The 20,357-nt window shown below is 39.0% G+C and overlaps 1 protein-coding gene across 5 annotated transcripts in view; it reads right to left on the reverse strand.

The window, feature by feature from the left end:
* The window catches only part of LOC119657746 (glycerol-3-phosphate dehydrogenase [NAD(+)], cytoplasmic), a 31,573-nt gene extending 11,280 nt beyond the window's left edge, over positions 1 to 20,293 (reverse strand). For 4 of the 5 annotated variants that reach the window (XM_038064830.1, XM_038064822.1, XM_038064813.1 and 1 more), the window contains exons 1-7: positions 20,078 to 20,121; positions 19,650 to 19,827; positions 5,934 to 6,140; positions 5,673 to 5,861; positions 5,423 to 5,606; positions 2,247 to 2,400; positions 2,085 to 2,177 (exon numbers count right to left, since the gene is read on the reverse strand). In XM_038064830.1, coding sequence (XP_037920758.1) covers positions 2,085 to 2,177; positions 2,247 to 2,400; positions 5,423 to 5,606; positions 5,673 to 5,861; positions 5,934 to 6,140; positions 19,650 to 19,827; positions 20,078 to 20,121 — 1,049 coding nt within the window. Of the gene's footprint in view, positions 1 to 2,084; positions 2,178 to 2,246; positions 2,401 to 5,422; positions 5,607 to 5,672; positions 5,862 to 5,933; positions 6,141 to 19,649; positions 19,828 to 20,077 lie in introns of all 5 variants that reach the window. The other variant, XM_038064796.1, reaches the window with a different exon arrangement.
* Positions 20,294 to 20,357: the final 64 nt, after the last annotated feature.

Below are 20,357 nucleotides of genomic sequence, written 5' to 3' on the forward strand. Positions count from 1 at the left end.
GCCTCAGTCTAACAATGTTTCTTCGAGGTAGTCGCCTGATGTCTGTGGGTTCCATTCACTCCAATTTCACAAAAAGACCGTCTTGCCTCGCTGCGCATTGATCGCAGGGATAGCTTCTCTATTGTTTGGAGGTTTAGTTCGAGGCCGGTGGGAACCGTACTGAAATATTCCCTCTACCTTTTAAACTGCTCGTCATCACAACATATGAACATATGATAGGGAAATTTTAATTATTGTGGCAGCTTCTACCTCCTGACTAGCAATAACAAATTACTTTTTGTCACGGCACACGGTACGCTTCACTTCCCGAAATTTGTGCGATATCGCAACTCAAACGTGTCGCGCTCTTCTAACTGAACCATGTTGAGCCTCGGGGACGAAACTCTCCACCCCTGCAACAAGACGCGGTACGCAAGCAAACGTCAAATGATAATCTGGGTTAAGGTCGACGTCAGCGACTCCCTTGTTTCGGGCATTCAGAAGGCAACTCCCAAGGTTGGTTCGGTGGTAGATAACCTTGAGTACCAAAGCTACGTCCATTTCGAGTAAATTATGGAGATAATTCAAGTATGTAAGAGCGGCACCCCGAAAGATAAAAAACAATCAACCACTTGAGCTCGTACACAAATCCGAAACCGAAAGCTGGACACTTCAGGTATGAAAGTTTTTGTAATTCTCTTATGTAACATCATTTTAGGGTGCAGTGAATTTACGCGAAAAAGACAAGTTTGATATGCATAATTTATTTAATAATAGATTTCCGCCAAACTTTTCAATATCGCCTGTTGGTCGATGGATTTAATTTTCTGCTATAAGTTTAGAAATGTTCCCCATACTTGTGAGTTGTATTTATTATCCCTACTTATTGAACCATCAATTTATGTGCCATTCAAATCTATATTTGAGCTGAAAACAGACCCAGACCTAAACAGTACTTATTGAAATGTTTTTCGTCATTTTCGATTTTAAAGTGAATATTTCTCCGCACGAGTCCCTTACCCATTTTTCAGCGGAAGTTAACATACTAACATGCATCAGCTCAGGCACAACCTCTGCGGATGAAATGTACGCATTTGTTTAGAAGAGCAACGCAAAAACCATCAGAAGTCGTCTTTTGAACTTCTTCAGCCAAAATGACCAACACCATGTTGCTTAATGCATTAGGCAGCACTTTTTAGGTTTTTCAGACCGAAGCATACGCAGAATGAAACTCTATTAAATTGGATTCATTGGTTTACTTCAAACTGGTTTAATTGTTAGTTTAAAGTGCCTAGCACTGCCCAGGAAAACTCTTCAACGTTGACGTGATCAGTATCAGATGAATCACGGTAGATTTCAAAATTGCTTCTGTCCATCAAATACTATATAATGTCGGGGAACACGTGCCAATTTAACCATTATATCTTTAGCATACTTTTTCTGATGGTTTGTAACTGTCATATATTTTGGTTTGATGTTTAATATTACCATACCTTTGTGTACGGTTAAATGGTACCCTCCTGTTGCTCCAGGTTTTCCCGGTATGTCATTGCTTTTTGTTATTGAAAACTGAGACTGTGAGGACGCTCTACATTCCTAAAGGGAATAAACAGGAGACGTACATACGCCAATAAAGAATCTAATCCCTTTCCGTGACTAATCTATAACTGGAGCAGTAAACAGAGAATTATGTTAAGTATAACAACTATTAGGTTCTAACTCTAATCTTTTACGAAACGCCGCCACCGTTCAAAGAGTAAAAAAAAACACGCTCAACTTTTTAAAAAATTAGCTGCCCGAAAAATTTAATTGAGCTTTCTAACATGTGTACATTTTCTCCAAAGAAAGAAATAATTTATAAAATACAACAATAGATAAAGAAAAGAATAGCCATAAAGCATGCTCCAAATTATATACCACATGAAAAAATGCAGTGCTACATTGAAAAAGGAATCTTAATAAAAATTTACATTTCTTTTGTGTGGCAATAATGAACACAATTTCCCAAAAAAATAAGAATTATCTACAAATGTGAAAAATCAATGAAATAAAAGCGGGAGTATACCAAATAGGTTAATATTGTACCACAATAATTCTTAACTTACATGTGCTCTGGATGATTACGTATGCAATCAATAAGGTCTTTAGCTTGGATAGTTCCTGAACAAATTTTGTGAATTGCAGTGAATAATGGAAATCTGCAAATTAATAAAAAAAGATGTGGTATTAAAATATTGCGATTTCTGAAATGTTTTTCAATAACATACTTATCTTCCATTTGTTTGTTTTTAAGCATGAAGTTAACCTCCTCGGCTGTAATAGGTCCTTGCAATTTTTGACCATTGAGCATTTCCGCTTCAAGCTCTTTGATGGATTTACCTGTCTTCACAAAGGCTTCTGAAACTTTCCTATTACGGCCACCTGGTAAGACATTGATTAAGAAACTTATATTCGAAATTGATTAAGAAAATAATGTTTAAAATAGATTTGTCAGTTAAAAGAAGTCTTTCGAGGGTTTAAAAAAAATTAAAGCAGCCAATCGCATTGAACAGTGCTAAATTCAGCCGATGTTTATATTTATCTGAATACCTACTTAATGAAGATCTTTTTGATGAATCATCACTTTATTTTTTACCTCACCCCAACCAGATGCTTTTTATTTTTGTTAGTATTTACAAGATGAAGAGACTTAAATTTTTCCATTGGCTTGGACGTCTGATTAATTAACACGTGATTCAAGGAATGAAGCAACAAACGGCATACTCGAGCTTCACTAATCAACAACAACCGCGGATGCTTCAGAGATAAAAGATTCCTCCAATTATTGCCGTGTCGGCCCCAGAAATCTTTAACTTCCGAAATTATACGTCCATATCCATCGCTACTGACTACGAGGTCGAAAAATTAGACAATGGGAATTACCAGATTCTCCTCTCACTGCAATCGAAACATTTTCGTAGAAAACAAGGCGAAGTTCTTCACCCATACTCCCTGGTCTGAAAAAATCTTTACTCGACGACACAGACTGCACGCAGAAGATCGCTGAGGGCATAAGGCATCACCAGCGTCACTTCCGTTAAACATAGCAAATTCACTTGATAGCAAATTCAACGCAGGAAAACCAAAAACTGAACATGGAGCTAGTCATATTTAACGCCTCTTTTGGCATTGAGCCATTTATTCTAGTTAACTCCAATTCATTCGCTTTAAAAGCATCATCAATAAAGGCTACCAGCGTATCGGTCTGCCACCCCCAGTATAACTGCGTCACAGGTTCATTAATTGTGGAACAAGCATCTAACCCACCAACTGCCAGAAGCGCCTTAGGTTGTACTGATACTGCCACTAAGGCTGAAAATATTGTGGAACGGCGAGCAAAGCTCTCTTTGGCTCGAAATGACAAACCAAATGGCGATGATCGCGGTGAGCAGAGCGTGGAGCGTGGTTCCATATGTTGTCGTTTGTATGTTTCGAGCCAAAGATAAAAGGCCACCAATCCCACCCCATAATCGTGTTGCTCAAAAGACTCCCATTCGCTCGGCCGGTAAACGCTCGGCAGAAATTCGAACTGGGAGATACAGGGGACATAGCCTTCCTCAAAACCAGGGGGGAGGGGGGAGATGTGCTGTAAATGAACCTGAAGTTCGAGCAGAATTTACCGATTGGTAAAGGCATATACAGTCGACGTGAGACATTATGCAATAGCCATTCTCGTACCAAAAAGTGTACTTGGCGTTTTTGTCTTACTGGAAGACAAACGGATATTTTACGCCGAAGGTGGCATTTTGTAATGAACTAAACCACAGCAGTAGGGTATACGACACCATGCTTGAGGGCTCCATATTGACTTACCTATAAAACCCTGATTTTACTTTTGCCAGACAACTGAATACTAAAAGTCAAAGATTTTGATAGCACCCTCTTTCACAAAAGCAGACTGTTTTCTCGGATGAAACTTTGCTACCCGCAATACTATGCATATGTCCTCATTTTCCAATGTCGTGCAGCTTTTGAACCGACTTCTATGTGAACTGCGAATGACGTCGCAGTGGGTCGTTCCACTTTATGTCCAACAAATATTAATTTCGTTTCGGTTTCTGTTCAAAAGTACTGGAAAATATCTACATATTTAATTAAGAAACAAGTCAGCGCACCGGAAACCCGGCGTTTCAGGTATAAAGGTTTTGTGTTCATCTTATGTGAGCAACTCTCTATGCACGTTTTTCCATTCGTACATAGCTAAGAGTGCAAAATATTCCGTCATATATTGCCAAACAAAATATGCGTATGTACATACATATTAAAGATTGTGCACAAAATCGATTTAACGCATCTTCACACCTTTCCATTCTACTCTGTGCACGAAAGCATACATACGCACACACACGTCCATTTTATTAAACACTACCCGCCCACCCGCATGCCTGTCTCCAGGCATCAAATGAAAGGTATCGATTAGTATTTTCCAAAGCCGGTATTGGCTTTGACATTTGTTGCAAAGAGGGAGTGCGGAGACTAGAAGCTGAGCACTTATTTGAATGCGCCATTACCCAATCGAAAATTCTAAAGAAAATCATGGAGCTGCCACTATGTGGTACCTGGGGCCATAATACTTTCCATACCGATATCTGTTCAAATAAAGCTAATCTTATTCTTCTTCAGCCTTTGTCCCGTTCACAAGCGGGGTCTTTTCGTCGTGATCGATTTCGCCATTTGATTCTATCAAAAGCCTGATCTGGATGCTCAAATAAAGTTAATAATAATAAATAATAATTAAATTAAGTTCATCCAAGAATCATAAAATTCTGCATAATATAAGCTATAATATAAAGTTTGGTGGAATTCGTACTATTACTAGCAAACTTAAAATAGGTCAAAGTTGTCGCTCTTGTGCAAATTTCTTGCAATCTGAGGCTTTGAATGTCAGGATCACACCAAAATGAATAGTCTGACATACTATTGCAAGCTAGATACAAACAGGACAAATGTTCGCTGATATATATAGGAAATACACAAAACCCCTCATACCAGAAGCATCCGGCTTCTGGTTTCCCAACTTGTTTTTTTTTAATAGAAAGCACAGGGGATTCTTTTCTCAATCCCACAGCCCTCCGTGTAGACCCGCAGTCTTTATGGTGTCCGGCAAAATGCCGAGGACTAAGCCTACGTCTGAAAAAATGCCAAACCCGCCACTACGTGCCAACATCGCTTCGGCATAAAATGTTGTTCACAACCATGTCGTCTATGTACAAACATTTATATGTTCTTCGAAAAAAACAGGAGTACATATAACAGGAAATGCCATCACCAGCATTTCGAAGACTTATAGAAATGCATGGACGGGATGTAGAAAAAGAATGACACTCTGTATTGTACCATAGCAAGTTTAGATCAACGAAACGATATTGATAAAAAGCATCATTTTGAACTAGTATACACTTACCGTAACATGTGGTAATTAGATCAGCAACACCACAACTTTCGAAAAATGTGGCTAATTTGCTACCCGGATAGAAGATATCAACAAACTTAATCATTTCCATAAGACCTAATCGGATAACAGCTGCTTTTGTGTTGTCTCCAAGTCCCAAACCGTCGACGAAGCCAGCTCCGCAAGCAACGATATTCTATAGATATCAAAGAATTATCGCTTTTGTATTCCGACAAGTACAAGAATTACTATGAGAACTTACTTTCAGAGCACCACAAACTTCAACAGCATTTACATCATCAACGACAACAACACGAAAATGATGAGCTTGGAACAGGTCCCGGAAAGTTGGTGCCATTTTCATATCCCGACTACCAATTGTGGTTTCACAGAATTTCTCTTCTGCTACTTCATTTGCTAGATTAGCTCCCATCAACACTGAACATGGTATCTAGGGCAATGATAAAAAAAACATATCGACAGTTAAATGAGAACAAAGCATTCGGAACATTTGAACGAATACCTTCAAGTGCCTTGTGATGATATGAGAAATAAGGTCAATGCCACCGCCTTCGGCAATGTCGAATCCTTTAATTAATGAAATTGCCACCGCGGTTGGCTTAATTTTTCCCAAAAGACTAGAACAGAAATTACGGATGAATTGATGTGGCACAACGAAGATAAGTATATCAGCCTCCTTTGCGGCTTCTACAATGTCTGGAATGGCAACCTGAAAGAAATAGAAAATTCGTGTGAATGATTTGAAATTTGTATTTTTGTTTATGAAGATGAAAATGAAAATATTGACATAGAAATTAATTGTGCGGTTTAGACTTTGTATCTATTACGAAAATAGAATTTTATCAAGGAATATTGGCTAAAAAATATTCCATTGTCCATAATAATTGGTCAATGAATATTGACGTAGTTTTGTTGGATATATATATCATTTTAAGATTCCTCAATATATGTTCTGATTTATCTGTAAAAAACAGAATGAGATTTCGAAGATAACAGAGCAAATGAAATAAACCCTCCACACCTAGATAGTCACTTATCTCATCAAAAGGATTACTTAGATATAAAATGCAGTATCAAATCATAACGGATATACATATTTATGTGTGATGTATAACAAAGCTATAAATCTATAAACCTAGTAATCGCATCTTTATCTTCGCTTTACTATCTAAATTTATAAGTATAGAACAAATAGTCGAACAGAGGTTAACTCTTCTTTCTGTGCCAGCAAAAGTAAAAAAAAATATTTACATTCTTAGTAAATTCATTCGTACGTCTAAAGTCTGAAAGGTTATTTTCTGTTGAGTACTTTGGACAGAGATAATAGAGTTATTAGCTTCTGACAAAAAACTGATATTATTTATCACTCATTATCATGTGTGTGGTTATCTGGGAAATATGATTTTTTTTAATTAACAACAAGTAGACATTATTGCAAAGAACCCTTTATGGTATAGTGAAAATGCACGAGAGAGTATTTGTGAATTAGGTACTTTGTCAATATTTGGTTATGGGATTAGTAATACAAGATATAAACAAGCTAGAAGCATAACTGCAGCTCATTTGCGAATCACACCTTCGCCATGCCAGAATTAAGAATGAAAACAAAAATCAAAATATGATAATATCTTAAGATCTATAGATCCAAAGTCTATTACTTCATTGGTGCGAACATTCCTAGAAGATTATTAAATTACTTCAATAACCAATTTAGTATCACGAGAATAACAAGTCATAAGTTCTGTGCAAAAGTCTAGTTTTTTCTGCTAGACGCGATCAAAGCTTTAGCACTAACCACACTCAACAATTTGTTAAGTAATTTTCCATAACCGTCGTAGATTCATTCAGATCGGGAGAATTCCCCAAAGAATGACGTCTCATTTTCATGCGCTATAGCATTGGATATGTATATGTGTATATACATGTGTATATTTCTTAAACGAGACCACGCGCCGACTTCTTTTTGAAGTCATTTAAGAGGGGATTACTATTCAGGACGAATCGGAAATTCATTTTTATGGTATTTTCCAATCTTTGCGATATTATCAGACTTTTTTCTTTGCTTTTAAAAATTTAATTGTTTTACGATAAATACATTATAAACTTTAAAGGGCATCTCATACAATTAAACCCGAAGATGCCAGGAACAATGGGAACCTCGAGACCCTACTTCGTAATATCTGGGTTTCGAGGGGATGTTAGTTGAGATTATTATTGATTTATTTGGGCTTTGAAACAGTTTAGCAACACGTATGCCTTTAGACCGTTTAAAATATTTCCTTGTTTTTTTTCTGTTATTACTAAATGTAATATATGTTCGCTTGTCATCATTTCATTTTATCAATTCCATATTTCCAATTTTTGTGCGCCGGATATGGTCAAGGTAGTAGCTTTGTGAACTTGTTTACGTACATCGCATTGAAACCACGGTTCCGATCATGAATATTTGTGATTGTTTGAAGATAGTTTAATGGGCCTACCAAAGGCATGCGTGCTGGAACCACGATTTACTCCTTTAAAAAAGTATCTGTCGAATTGGTGGACCTCGGCGCAAAACCGGGATGTCTGGAGTTCCTTACTCAGGTAGGCCTAGACCGGATATCGGTAGTTGCGATGATAATGATGTATCGAGGAACTCTTGCAAGGCTGCACACATTCAGGTGGCCTTTTCAGGTTATCGTTCCTCAGTTCCCTATGAGTGATATAGCACTAATCTCGCCCTTGGCAAAAGTCAACGCATAGGCGATGCCTTTGCCCATTTTTAAGGTTTTGTGTAAAACAAAACCTTATTAAAATTGATTCACTGTCTGTCTGTCCCACGTACTCATGTGAAATATTAAAATCACATTTATGAAGAGTCTACTTCTCTCCAGCCCTACGAATTGTTCGCTATTCTTTACAAGGGGTAATTGTTTCACTTCGGTTTGTTCACGTTGGAACTCTAGTTAAGCTGAAATACATATTAGATATTATGATGTCTCATAACTCCCCGATAAGAATGAATGAGCAATAATCTTGAATAGAAGGTCAAAGTCGGAATTGCTCTATGTTGCGGCAACTTGTTACTGATAAACTGCTTGTAAAATATGTATTCAAACATATTAACGTAGCTCCAAGTAAAAAATTTTCACCTTCGACCAAAGGTATTGTATACTAATCTTATTCATATAATATTATTATCTTATCAAGAATCATTACAGCAACTTTCATGGGTGGCATTTTTTGAATTTCAGAAGATATTTGACGACACAGTAAAAACTAACCTTAGTCGATACGGGAACCAATAACTACCCAATGAATTCGCTGAATGATTGCCTTGGTTACATTATGATTGGATTAGGTTAGGGAAGCGAAAGGTGTGATGATATGAAGAACAGAGACCACATAATGGGAAGGGATGTTGCACCCATTAATCAGATTATACTTTCGATCTGGTTGGATCTTTTTTCAGAACTTCGCTAAAGGTAAATTGAAGACTATTTGAAAAAGGACTAGGGTTGAGTCACTGTAGTCGAAACACCCAACAGACCCCAACAGTGATTTTTCTTCCAAGGTGTTTTTTCTGAAATCTATTTTGCTATAGGTCTGATGATCGAAATTTGCGGAAGAAACCAATGTAATGATGTGAGGGGCATTTTTGAGTAAATTCATGTTTTACCAGAATTGGCATTACAACCGTGTAAACTGGACACTGCTGGGTATGTGTCGAATGTAATTTCTTACCGTTTTTACAGGACTGGGAGTCCTTGAGTATTTTACGTGGAGACTTAATCCCACGGTCTTCTTAAGACACGAATTGATTTTGTGACCACAATCAGAACCCCGCTGTGACAAGCAACAACGGTACTAGTCTATACCAAGCGCATGGCTTAGCATTCATACTGTTGGATGCAAGACCTACTTAAATCTCTACCGAACTAAGGAGTACGGCACATGTGTTGAAACGCAACACCACGCCGAGGCCCGAAGGTCTCTTCTCGCTGGATAACCGGGCTGTACTCATATGCAACGGGAGTTCACCCGAAGTATGAGAGTCCAGGGGCTATCCCGGTTTCCATGGTACCAGTATACCCCTGGTGGGGTTTCGTGACCACATTGCCACTTCAGATGAGTCCCCGTGCAGACTCGAGTCTGATCGCCCTGGTTAGGCCTTTGGAGCAGTCGCCTACTGCATCACGGCCGGCAAGCCAAAGTGAGTACAGCGTCTCCCGGTGCCACCACTATGGAGGTTCTCCTCGGCCACTTGGTTTTGATTCGGCCAACAGGGTTACCGCCCCGTCTTCCTCACCGCCACCTCTCTAAAGGACAAAGGCTGAAGAAAAACAATAAGAATTTCGGCTATCATACAAAAACACAAATTGGTTTTTGGAGTGTGCCTATGCTTTTTGCTCAACGTTACAAACTGAGCATTCTGATGTTAATCGAAATAAAGTAGTGAGACTACGAAGACCAATCCGCTCTCCAGTGTGAATTCGGTGGAAGCATAATGGTAATGCCATCCGCAAAACGCGGCCTAGTAACATAGGCACCGATTTCAAATATGATAGTATACTGACTGTGAAATTCCAGTCCAGAATGCGCAGTATTCCAATTATTGTTTAGTTATACGCACCAATGGAGAGTTATGGCTAGAAAAAGCACACTTTCTATAAGGAACTGAATGCAGTCCGGGAGGCGGATAGGTAATATTGTACTTATGAATAGTGATCTGATTGCCAAGGTGGATTCTGATAACACTTTGATGGAGCATATAATGCAGGAACATGATCTTGGGTGAATTGAAGTAATAAAAACTTGTTGTTTCTTTTTCGTTGGTGTGGGTATTTATTCTTGCAAATACCGTTTCTTGTTTGCACTGATGAAGGGAACAAGTGGTTCCCGAAATATCGGTATTTGCAAGAATAAATACCCACACCAACGAAAAAGAAACAACAAGTTTTTATTACTTCAATTAATTAATCGTTGGAAACACCGCATAATTTCATTCTGATAATCTTGGGGCCGCAATGACAATGGTAAATAATTTGGGGATTTCTGAATCTTCTATAACCTCGTGAACGGCGATATACCAATGAGATGGAGCACATCATGATCATTCAGGAGTTGTCTTCCCCCACTTGTTGGTGATTTTCTTCATGTTGCCTTCACCAAACGGATTGAAAGAATTTAGTTGACGGGACTCTGGAGAGTGCTCCTCCCACTCTTGCCACACTTATGGCAATGTGCTTTTGTACTCTAGAAAGCCAAGTGGTAGGAGATGCGAATGCAGTGTCGGGTTGTTTCTGGCGGCTACCACAAGGCACGCTTTCTTCACCTGGGAGCCAATTTCTGACAGGATTCTGACTACAAGATTCCGGTACAGGTTAAAGAGACTTCCGATATGTTAGAAAAGGAACCTTTCCACAAACACGGTCTTCACTGTCCTAAGCTGGTGGAAGCTTTATGCCGTCTCGTCATTGGTGGAACATTGTTCAAGCACAAAGCTTGCCATAAGGTCAATTAGGTACCGCTTGTATGATCCAGCTATCGTTCGACCATTGGACGAGCTATCTTGCGGCCACCAAAAAATGTTTTCTTCTCAGTTACTATGCAGATCATCGGCCACATCCCGAAGTGGCATCATAAGATCTGGCTGACTGTTGAATCGTGAAAGCAGATCGATGAACGGAAGGGATTAAAGGCTCTATTGGCCGCTGCAAGTGATGGCGAGCGTGACGCGCTTGTGTGACGCCCGTTCGAAATCTCGCGAGGTTCATCGTAGTATGCGCCGTGACAAAATGGAATTAGTTATTGCGTTGGATAGAACAGCCAAAGATGCTGCAGATCGCAATGCTGTCCGAACTGTATGACGCATCACAACAAATTTGCATGAGGTTGCAAATCTACTGATGGTCTCGTGAGGGATAATAATACTCGACTTCGCACCCATGATGACGAGCAGCTGAAGAGGTGGAAGGCACACTTCAACATGGTTTTTAACCGTATCACATCCAATGAAATTCCGCCTCTTGTGGCTGAAATAGATAGTGGCTAAAGTAATCCTAGAACGCATCAAAAAGCATTGGCAGAGAACAGGCTGGAATAGTGTGCGGAGTTTAGATTTCCGTCTTTTTTGCTCTTCATCGATTTTGAGAAGGCTTTCGATGGCGTCAATAAGAAGTTTGTCTGGAGTACTCTACGTAGGAAGGACATTTCGGAGAAACTAATAGCTGTTATAAGAGTGACATGTGATGGCGCAAAGTGTCAAGTGCTGCATCGACGTAAAATCTCAGAGGAATTTGTGATCCGGAGCTGAGTCCGATAGGGTTGCATCTTGCCATAGATATTATTTTTTCTTGTTATCGATGACGTCCTTCATGCTGCCTTTTTCCAAGGACATGGAGGAGTCCAACGGACTATGACATCTTTCGTCATATACCTCGACTACGCTGATCGTATCTGTTTGCTCTTTCACCGAGTCATAGAAATTGGCCAAATCGCTCTTAATTTAGAAAGAGAGGCAAATAGAGTTGTACTGAAGATAAATATCAACAAAGCCAAGGAAGTGTGGTTTTTGAGGACAGTGGCACCGAGGTGGATGTCGCTCGATTGTTGCTATATGGGAGTAGCACATGGCAGGTGACCACTATTGTCAGTCGAAAGCTTAAAACATTTCTCGACATCTGTCTGCGACGTATGATCGGAGTAGTATTTCAAACGAAGAATTTGATCACCATGCAGGCCTGTCACAGGTACGTGCGTGGATTGAAGGCAGAAGTGGCAATGGCTAAGTCAGACATTAAGGAAAGGCGACAATTCCATTGCTGACTACGACCCACTCTCCCAAGATGGACGACGAGATTGGGTCGCCCCAAGATCACTTGCTGCAGAAAGTAGAGCAAGAGTGTCGGTGTCTCCGGAATTTGAAGCGCATCTCTGTGAACCGTGAACGATAGCAAGGTTGTCATACTTCCACGATGTAATTTTTAGACATGGGGCACTATTTTTGTGGAAAATTTGTGTTTAGTTTGTTAGCAATTGCAGGACTGCACTGAACTTTTCAGCTTTACGACTAGGTTATATGCAAGTAAAAATAGGAAAAAAATGCTATTATTAACTTTATTTTAGGGAATATTATCAGGATTATATCAGAATATCGGGTGAGAGCATAGATATGATTATTTCAAATTCTTTACTTGAATGTTTTCTGAAAATGTGGATTATCACATTTGACGCTATACTTTTTTAAGTTTCCTAGCAGTGATAGACTAAAAAAGAACAAATAAGATAAAGACGATGGAAAAGAAGAACACCAACATTTACATAAAATAAAATGGCTTGAAGTCAAATGTAGTTACCAAAAAATTAGTGGAAAAACCCAGGACGACCCACGACCTGTAGAAATTCTTTAATATATCACAATCCAGAAAAATAACTGCTTCGCGATAGCCGGCTTATTTCATTCACTTCTCAATTTTCTTTGCTTTTGCTCGGGTAGTGTATTTCTCTGACTAGTTAATGACCTTGCCGCGAATCTTCACATAAAACGAGTCAATATTGCTTCGCTCTCATTTTCCCCTTTCATAACATTTACATATACATATTCATCCTCGGAATTTAAACACAAACAACTCAATTGAATTAATTACGTTTTCCATAATACTATATGAAAAATGTAATAAAATTGAACCGGCTGCTTAACTCTTAAAAATTCTGCTCATAAATCATCAAGCTCAAGCTTTCTTGCTATTTATAACATAAACATTCTCCCCTACTCAACCGATTTTCATGTTAACTTTTTTTTCTTCTATGCTAATAAGTACTTTCGAAAGTCACTTGACTAACCAGATTAATAATTTCAAATCACAAAAGATTGTTATCGACCAATGTGTTCATTAAAAACATTCCGCTACTGCAACAAGTGTGGAAAAACTCGTTTTGTTTATAAACGAAATGGAGTAGTAATTAGTCAGTGGGAAATATGAAGCGAAATGCTACGTTACGCTATCCCCCTAAATTGTTCACTGCAAATTTGAGCACTGACTGAAAATACGCTTTTCGATCGTCCATTTGTTCTGCCACGAATACTGTGATCTTGTTTGGATTGGACGACCATTTCAGTCTAAATCGACTATCAGTATTTAGCATGCGTAACAATAAAATTTTCTCGTCACGAAAACTTGCTCGAAATTCGGTTGGCTTCCGTTTCTATAGAATTCGCACCCAAATGCTTTGATCAGTTGCCAAAGAAAAAAGAAAACAAACAAAAGATACTAAAATAAAATTAAAAAATCTTGTTGTAATCGATAGTATTTCAAGCACTCTGATCAGATTTTATTGAATGATTTGTAAAATGTGAAGCAATTGATCGAAAACTCAATTACAATATTGGAATACTAAATCATTTGAAACTCCCAGAAAAGACATTCATTCCTAATATTTTCCGTACACATTGGGAATTAGAATACCAACGAATTTAAGCATTAGCCGAACTTTCAACACATCATGATGGCTTGACTCGATCCATTTGTTCCTCATAAATAAGGGGCGTATTCGCGCCGGTACATTTAATATATCTGATATCATTCACCTTTGAGTTTTATACCCCTTTCAAAGTATAACGATTCGTGTGGATCGTCACAACATAAGAATATGTACTACTACGGTCTAGTTAGACTTTCTAATTTGCTGGCAAAGTTTGTTAGACTGGTAGTGTCTGGTTGTTGTTATTTGATGAAATCTAACAAGTGCGATGTTTTAATAGTCCGAATAGAATTCAAAACAGTGAAACGATAAAATGTTAATTTTGTGAAATCTGATCCATATCAAGTGAGCTACAATACTTTTAATGTTAATTATTCAAATCTATGCACAGCAGCAGTGGCTTGCATCCATACATATGTCTACCTTTATCAATATTATTTTACAATAATAATACAATGTTCGATTAAACCGAATTCATCTCCAAAATATCACAGATTCCGCGTTTTTTCTCAATACACCTTTTAAAAAATATTATAGGTATTAGTTCTCATTAATAATGTGCTTCGATTAAAGTACAATTTGATGAATTATAACTGCCCTAACGTCGTCAAGAGGACAAGGACTCGCTCAAGGTAAAACTTTTACAATTCTCTTGCGGCAGATCTTGCGCAAGCAGTACCACAAGAAAGGGAACAGGTCTCGAGAATGAACAGCTTTTGTGGTTATGACTTTCGGCTACATGAATTGGTTTTGTATATCCATTGATCACGGTGTAGAAAACTATCGGAAACCCCGCTTCCTCTAGCTTGAATGAAACTTTAACAGTAAACGCCACAACGCTAATTTAAGCAAGCTAGAATTATGAAACAATAAAAACAACCCCTTTCTCATAAAGCAACGTATAATTACACTCCAGTAGGCTTTCCGTTCGACCACATAGCGCCATTCAAACGTACCACATTCCAATCAGCGATAATCTCTACTTGTATGTAAATGTAACAAGCCAGGCCTTCACATTTTCCCCAATAGAAATCATTATTTGATAATTGCACACCACCGCAACCGCATTGCGTCTATTAATTACATCACTAGGTCAAATCTGCCATTCGAGCGATCTAATTGTCGTTCAAGATTGGATGATTTTTTTTTATAAACATGTGATCCCAAATTTTCCAATGGCCGGTTTTGAGATGCGAAGGCCAAACTACTGACTGATAATCTTGAACAAAGTTAAAGATTAGGTAGAGCACCGCTGATAAGAGTCCAAATTGAATAACAGCGACAATTTGATTTAATTTTACGAACTTCTTACAAATATTTTGCAGGAATCTTCCTAGATTTTCAAAAATGTTTCCTCTTAAAACAAGGTGGTCTGATAACTTCCAATGTAAGTTATCGAAGAGGATCCATTGCTTTTTGTATGACGACTGGAAGTGTATGTTATTAATCTCATATGTGCACATAGTCATTTCGAATGTTAAAATAGTGAAATAACTCTACGTCTTACATCGAACGTTTTTCCAGAAAGATTTTTTCGAGCACATTGAATGGGAAAGGTTTCCCAAAAATCGAATGGCGATCATAAGAGCAATATTTGATGGCTTAAAGTGCATTAAAATGTTGAAAGTTCTGAATAATTTGTGTATTTACTGAAGTTTCCACTAATTTTAATATGACCCCACGGACAAATAACCTAAATAAAATGCCAGAGAGAGTGCGATGGCCTAGACTGAGAACCTTGGTTTTGCTGGTGTTTACATTCAGTCCAACTTTATTTGCCGTTTCCTCATTTCAAATCCAGAGCAATTTGGCGAAGGTCCATGAATCGCTGAGAGAGAAAGCAAATATCATCAGCGTAGCTGAGGTATTTGAGCAAAGATGTCATAGTATATTAAACTCCTCCACGTCCTACGCACAAGGCAGCATTAAGAACATCACCGATAACAACAAGAAATACTATCGGTGACAGGATGCGACCTTGGTGAACTTCGCTTTAGACCTAAAAATCGTCTGAGATTTTAACTTGTGCCATCACATGCCACAATGATAATAGCTATTAGTTTCTGCGGAATGTCCCTCCTGTGTAGAGTATGCCAGATACACTTCCTGTTCACCCTATCGAAAGCTTTTTCTATATCGACGGGAAGCAGATGTAGCGAAGATCTGAACTCTGCGCACTACTCCAAAAAAGATCCTGCACAGGCCCATCGAAAGATTTCCGATCACATGCAAGCTCTTTCGTGATGCGGTATACAGTTCTAAAATCATTGCGTTCGGAGATATCATCCGATTCCCTGACCAGCGAAATAGCAAATTCTCTCTTGTCACGGCGAACACTATGCTGAACTTCTCGGGATTTCGCTCGGTATCGGAGTTCGAGTGTACCACGCTCGCCATTACTCGCCGCGGTCAATAGAGCTTTCAACCCCTTGCGTTCATCGATCCACTTGCACGATTCGGCAGTCAGCCAAATCTTATGACGCCTCTTCGGGACGTGGCCGACGACCTGTGTAGCGCCCGAAGAACATTTTTGATGGCAACCGAATGCTCATCGATATTCTCAGGCAGGCAGGCAGTATTTCTGCCGTCCGATCCACAAAATAACATACAAATGGTTGTTGAACTTGGAAGGTCGCAGCTCTCCAAACCTGCTAAGTGACCATCAGATGGTGATCCCTTTCGAGGCTGATGTCAGCGTCTCTCTTGTTACGCACATCCAGCAGGCAACTCAATTTGATTGCTTGTACGGTATTGGTCAGTTGAAACCCAACTGATCTTATGGCAGGTTCTCTGTTCAAACAATATGTCACCAATGACGAGACGGTCGAAGCAGCAATCCACGAATCTCCCACCGTTATCGTTACGGTCGCCAAAACGGTATTTCCCTATCACATGTCCGAGCAAGGTGTTTCCGAGCCAACCTTGGAACTTAGATCACCTATCACGATCACAATGTCACCTTTAGGAAGTATCCCCTGAATTGCGTATGATTGCTCGTAAAAACCATCTTTCTCCACTAATTTGGAAGTCTCTGTTGGTGCGTAGCACTGTGTAATTGTAATGTTCCTTAATCTGAACCAGAATTATGCAGTTAGAAGTACATCACAATAATTGGAAAGGGGAATAATGGAAAAGATAAAAATTGCTATGCAACTGGGAAGAACAGAATAGAGAAGCAAAACAATTTGTGTCGCGTAAAAAATGGACACTACACCCTTCCCATTTTCAAGGTTTTGTGTAAACACAAAATCTTATTAAAGTCGATTCAATGTCTCACATCCGATTTACTCGAAAACGGCTGAATCGATTGTCAAGAAATTTAGTAAAAGTGAACTTATCTGAACGGCGGGCTCTATGGGGTCATCTCCGTTTTTCTTTTCTATCTGTTTTTAGGGTTCTGAATGTCAGTATTAATTACTGGCACGTGTATCTATATGTACCCACCTGGACAAAATAATAGGTGCGAGCGTTTTTATTCTCAAACAAGCTTGGTTTTCATATCCTTTTCTATTATCATTCAAAAATTAGATTAGTTTTCAACGCATGTATTGAAATCTAGCCATTGACCCGGCAACTCAAGGACGATCACATTATGTCCATGGAACCGAAAAATGACTCATCACAATTAGTGTTTTCGATCATCGTCCTGTCGAAATGTCCAAATAAGTGGCATATTATCCTCGGCATCAGGTAGCATTATCGTCTCCAACAAATCCTTCTACACAAATCGATATATTACGCTATCAATTCGATGTATCGGACGTACAGCTTCCTATGAAAAACAGCCCCATACCATTATACTACCACCTCCGGACTTTAATGTTTTTTTATGAACCTCCAATGAAATTCTTTGGTTTCCGGTCGATGGACATTTCTTGCCGCATCGTTGCCAAACACAGTCGCTCTAGAGGATATTACGCCATTTTTCAGATCCGCTGATCCGCATCAGGTTTGACGATACAGTGCAAAGTTTTCGCTCATCTTAAAATTTGCAGTTTTTTAAGCAAAAGAACGTTCCCGATAATCCTACCAGGCGGCTTCGCGCTTACTAATCGTAGTAGAATAGTTCATGATGAAACAACATTGTCAATTTCGACTCCATTCACCTTGGATGATTTGAACGGGTCGCGTTTCGCCAATAAAACTATTCGATTGTTGGTCGCTGGTGGAAATTTTTTGGGTGCCCCTGGCCTTTCAATGGATTTTTGTGGTTTCAAAGCATTTGTAAAGAAATTTTAAGACCGTCCCATTAATGTGGCAATAAATATATACTTTTTCCCTACATGCTGCTATGTACGAATGGAAAAACGTGCATAGAGAGTTGCTCACATAAGATGAACACAAAACCTTTTACCTGAAGTGCCGAGCTTCCGGTATTCCGACTTGTTTAATCATAGTTTCCTTCGGTGGCAAAACGAACTTGCCTATGGTTTACCAGGTTCGCCATTTTTTTGGTAGTAGTCTTAGTTCGAACAGAGTCGAGAGGTTCTTCAATCACTATCTAGTGTATCAAGCCATCGTTGGACGGCCTTTTGGTTTGTTTCCCTTTCAGGCCTTTCTTAGTTACTGAATCCCCATCAGCGGGGATTATAGGACCATCGAATACGACATTCTATTTCGCATATTTTAGCATTTCATTGGTCAAATCAACTCAATATTCGTATAAAAAAATCGTTCGATTTATCATGGTTATATTTAGATGAATTGAATAAAAATTACTAAAACATCTTTCCAGACAAATCCACTTTCCTAATCGCAAACGAAAGTGATGCATTTTTATTTAATGCGTATTTGTCACTTTACAAATATCGACATTATTTTCCTATCACAAGATTGAAATAAACGATCAATTGGAAAGTAACGACACTGATTAGAGGATTCAGCCAGACATGTGTTGCCACTAAGATTCAAATTGAAGGCTTTGTCACGCCATGAAAATAAAAGGGAATATAGATACCCATAATACTATTTGTCAAGTAGGGACGCAGCAGTCATTTACTTCAATTTGGGTTTTGTAGAAAAATATTTGTGATGTTAAGTGTTTTGAAGAACAAAAAGGAAATGTAACATGTCAAAAAAATGCTGCACGCAACTCTCCATGTACTATTGAGAACGCAAATATCAATTATCTAGTAAGAAACTTCAGATGGGTGAATGGACTTTCATACCAAGGCTTACTAAGTCCCATTGGAATGGTGATTCACGACGTACATGCAGACGAGGTTGGCTCACTATATCTCTAAACTATTTGATAAGCAACTTCTCCTAGACGACTTTAAATTATCACGCGCCCATTCACCCGTAGTACTGCGATTAACATCTTTAATTGTCTCGTCAATGGAATATTTGAGGACCACATATTACCCTCATGATTTTTTAATTACCCATAAGGAAACCCATTATCGCTTTGTGATAAATATCTGTAGTAAGCGCCCGATCGACATCATTACTACCGATAGTGACGATCACGGCAGTCGCGTCTGATTGTAAAATTCAAATTTGAAATGATGAATGGGCCTCTCAAGCAATGAATAACGAAACGTGAAGGCGAATTTCAAGTCGGGGACAGTAATGAGTGGAAATAATGAGAATGTGCATATTCACACCTTCATCTGCACTTCATCTGATTACAAGAGGGATCTAGCTCATTGCGGATCTATTAGAAGGTGTACATTTCAATTCCCGCTTTACGTAACGTTTGCTTAGAAGCTTATATAAGGCGTAAACAGTGAAGCCATGCAGCATATCTACTTACAACGTTTGAAGGCAGTTTATGACCGGGCAGGTACTTGACATTCTCGTGGGTGGTGTTTATAATCTCGGTCAGCTTCTTTCCGTCGATCATCTCTTCATAAACATACATGGTAACTCGATCATCGAAATTGCTAAGCCTGGCGCAATTAGCACCGACAATCTTAGCGATCGCCGAGCCCCTGCAACGGAAAAATTTATTAGTTCATGGCGGTAACGTCGTCCAAAATCAAAAATAACACTCAGAGACAGATTACATATTTGCATTAGATTACATAATTATAAAATTTCGAAGCACAGCGCATTATGCATAGGAGATCGAGCGACTGCATTCAACATTCAAGTAGTCCATGGTCAAGGACATTCGCGTATTCGACCTCGTCTCGCCCATGCATTTCCATGTCTTCACCAACGTCCTTGCTTAACACTTACCAGTTTCCAGAGCCTACGATGCAAACGCGAGTTTTATCAGACATTCTGGCTTTTTCACGAGTCCGGTCAAGCAGAAAATAAATCAGAAAAGATGGGGCGGATTAAGATTTGAGGAATTTGCAAAGCGCAACGGACCGACAACGTACACACGTTCAGAGCTCGGTAACTCACACTCGGTAGTCTCGGAAGCAAAAGCTGAACTGAACAGAACACACCGCACACTCAGCAATTGGCTCTTCAGATGGCACGATCCGATCAAATGTTTATTTTTATCTTCGGG

The sequence above is a fragment of the Hermetia illucens genome, chromosome 1 (genome assembly GCF_905115235.1).
Source record: "Hermetia illucens chromosome 1, iHerIll2.2.curated.20191125, whole genome shotgun sequence".
Classification (NCBI taxonomy): Eukaryota; Metazoa; Arthropoda; class Insecta; order Diptera; family Stratiomyidae; genus Hermetia; species Hermetia illucens.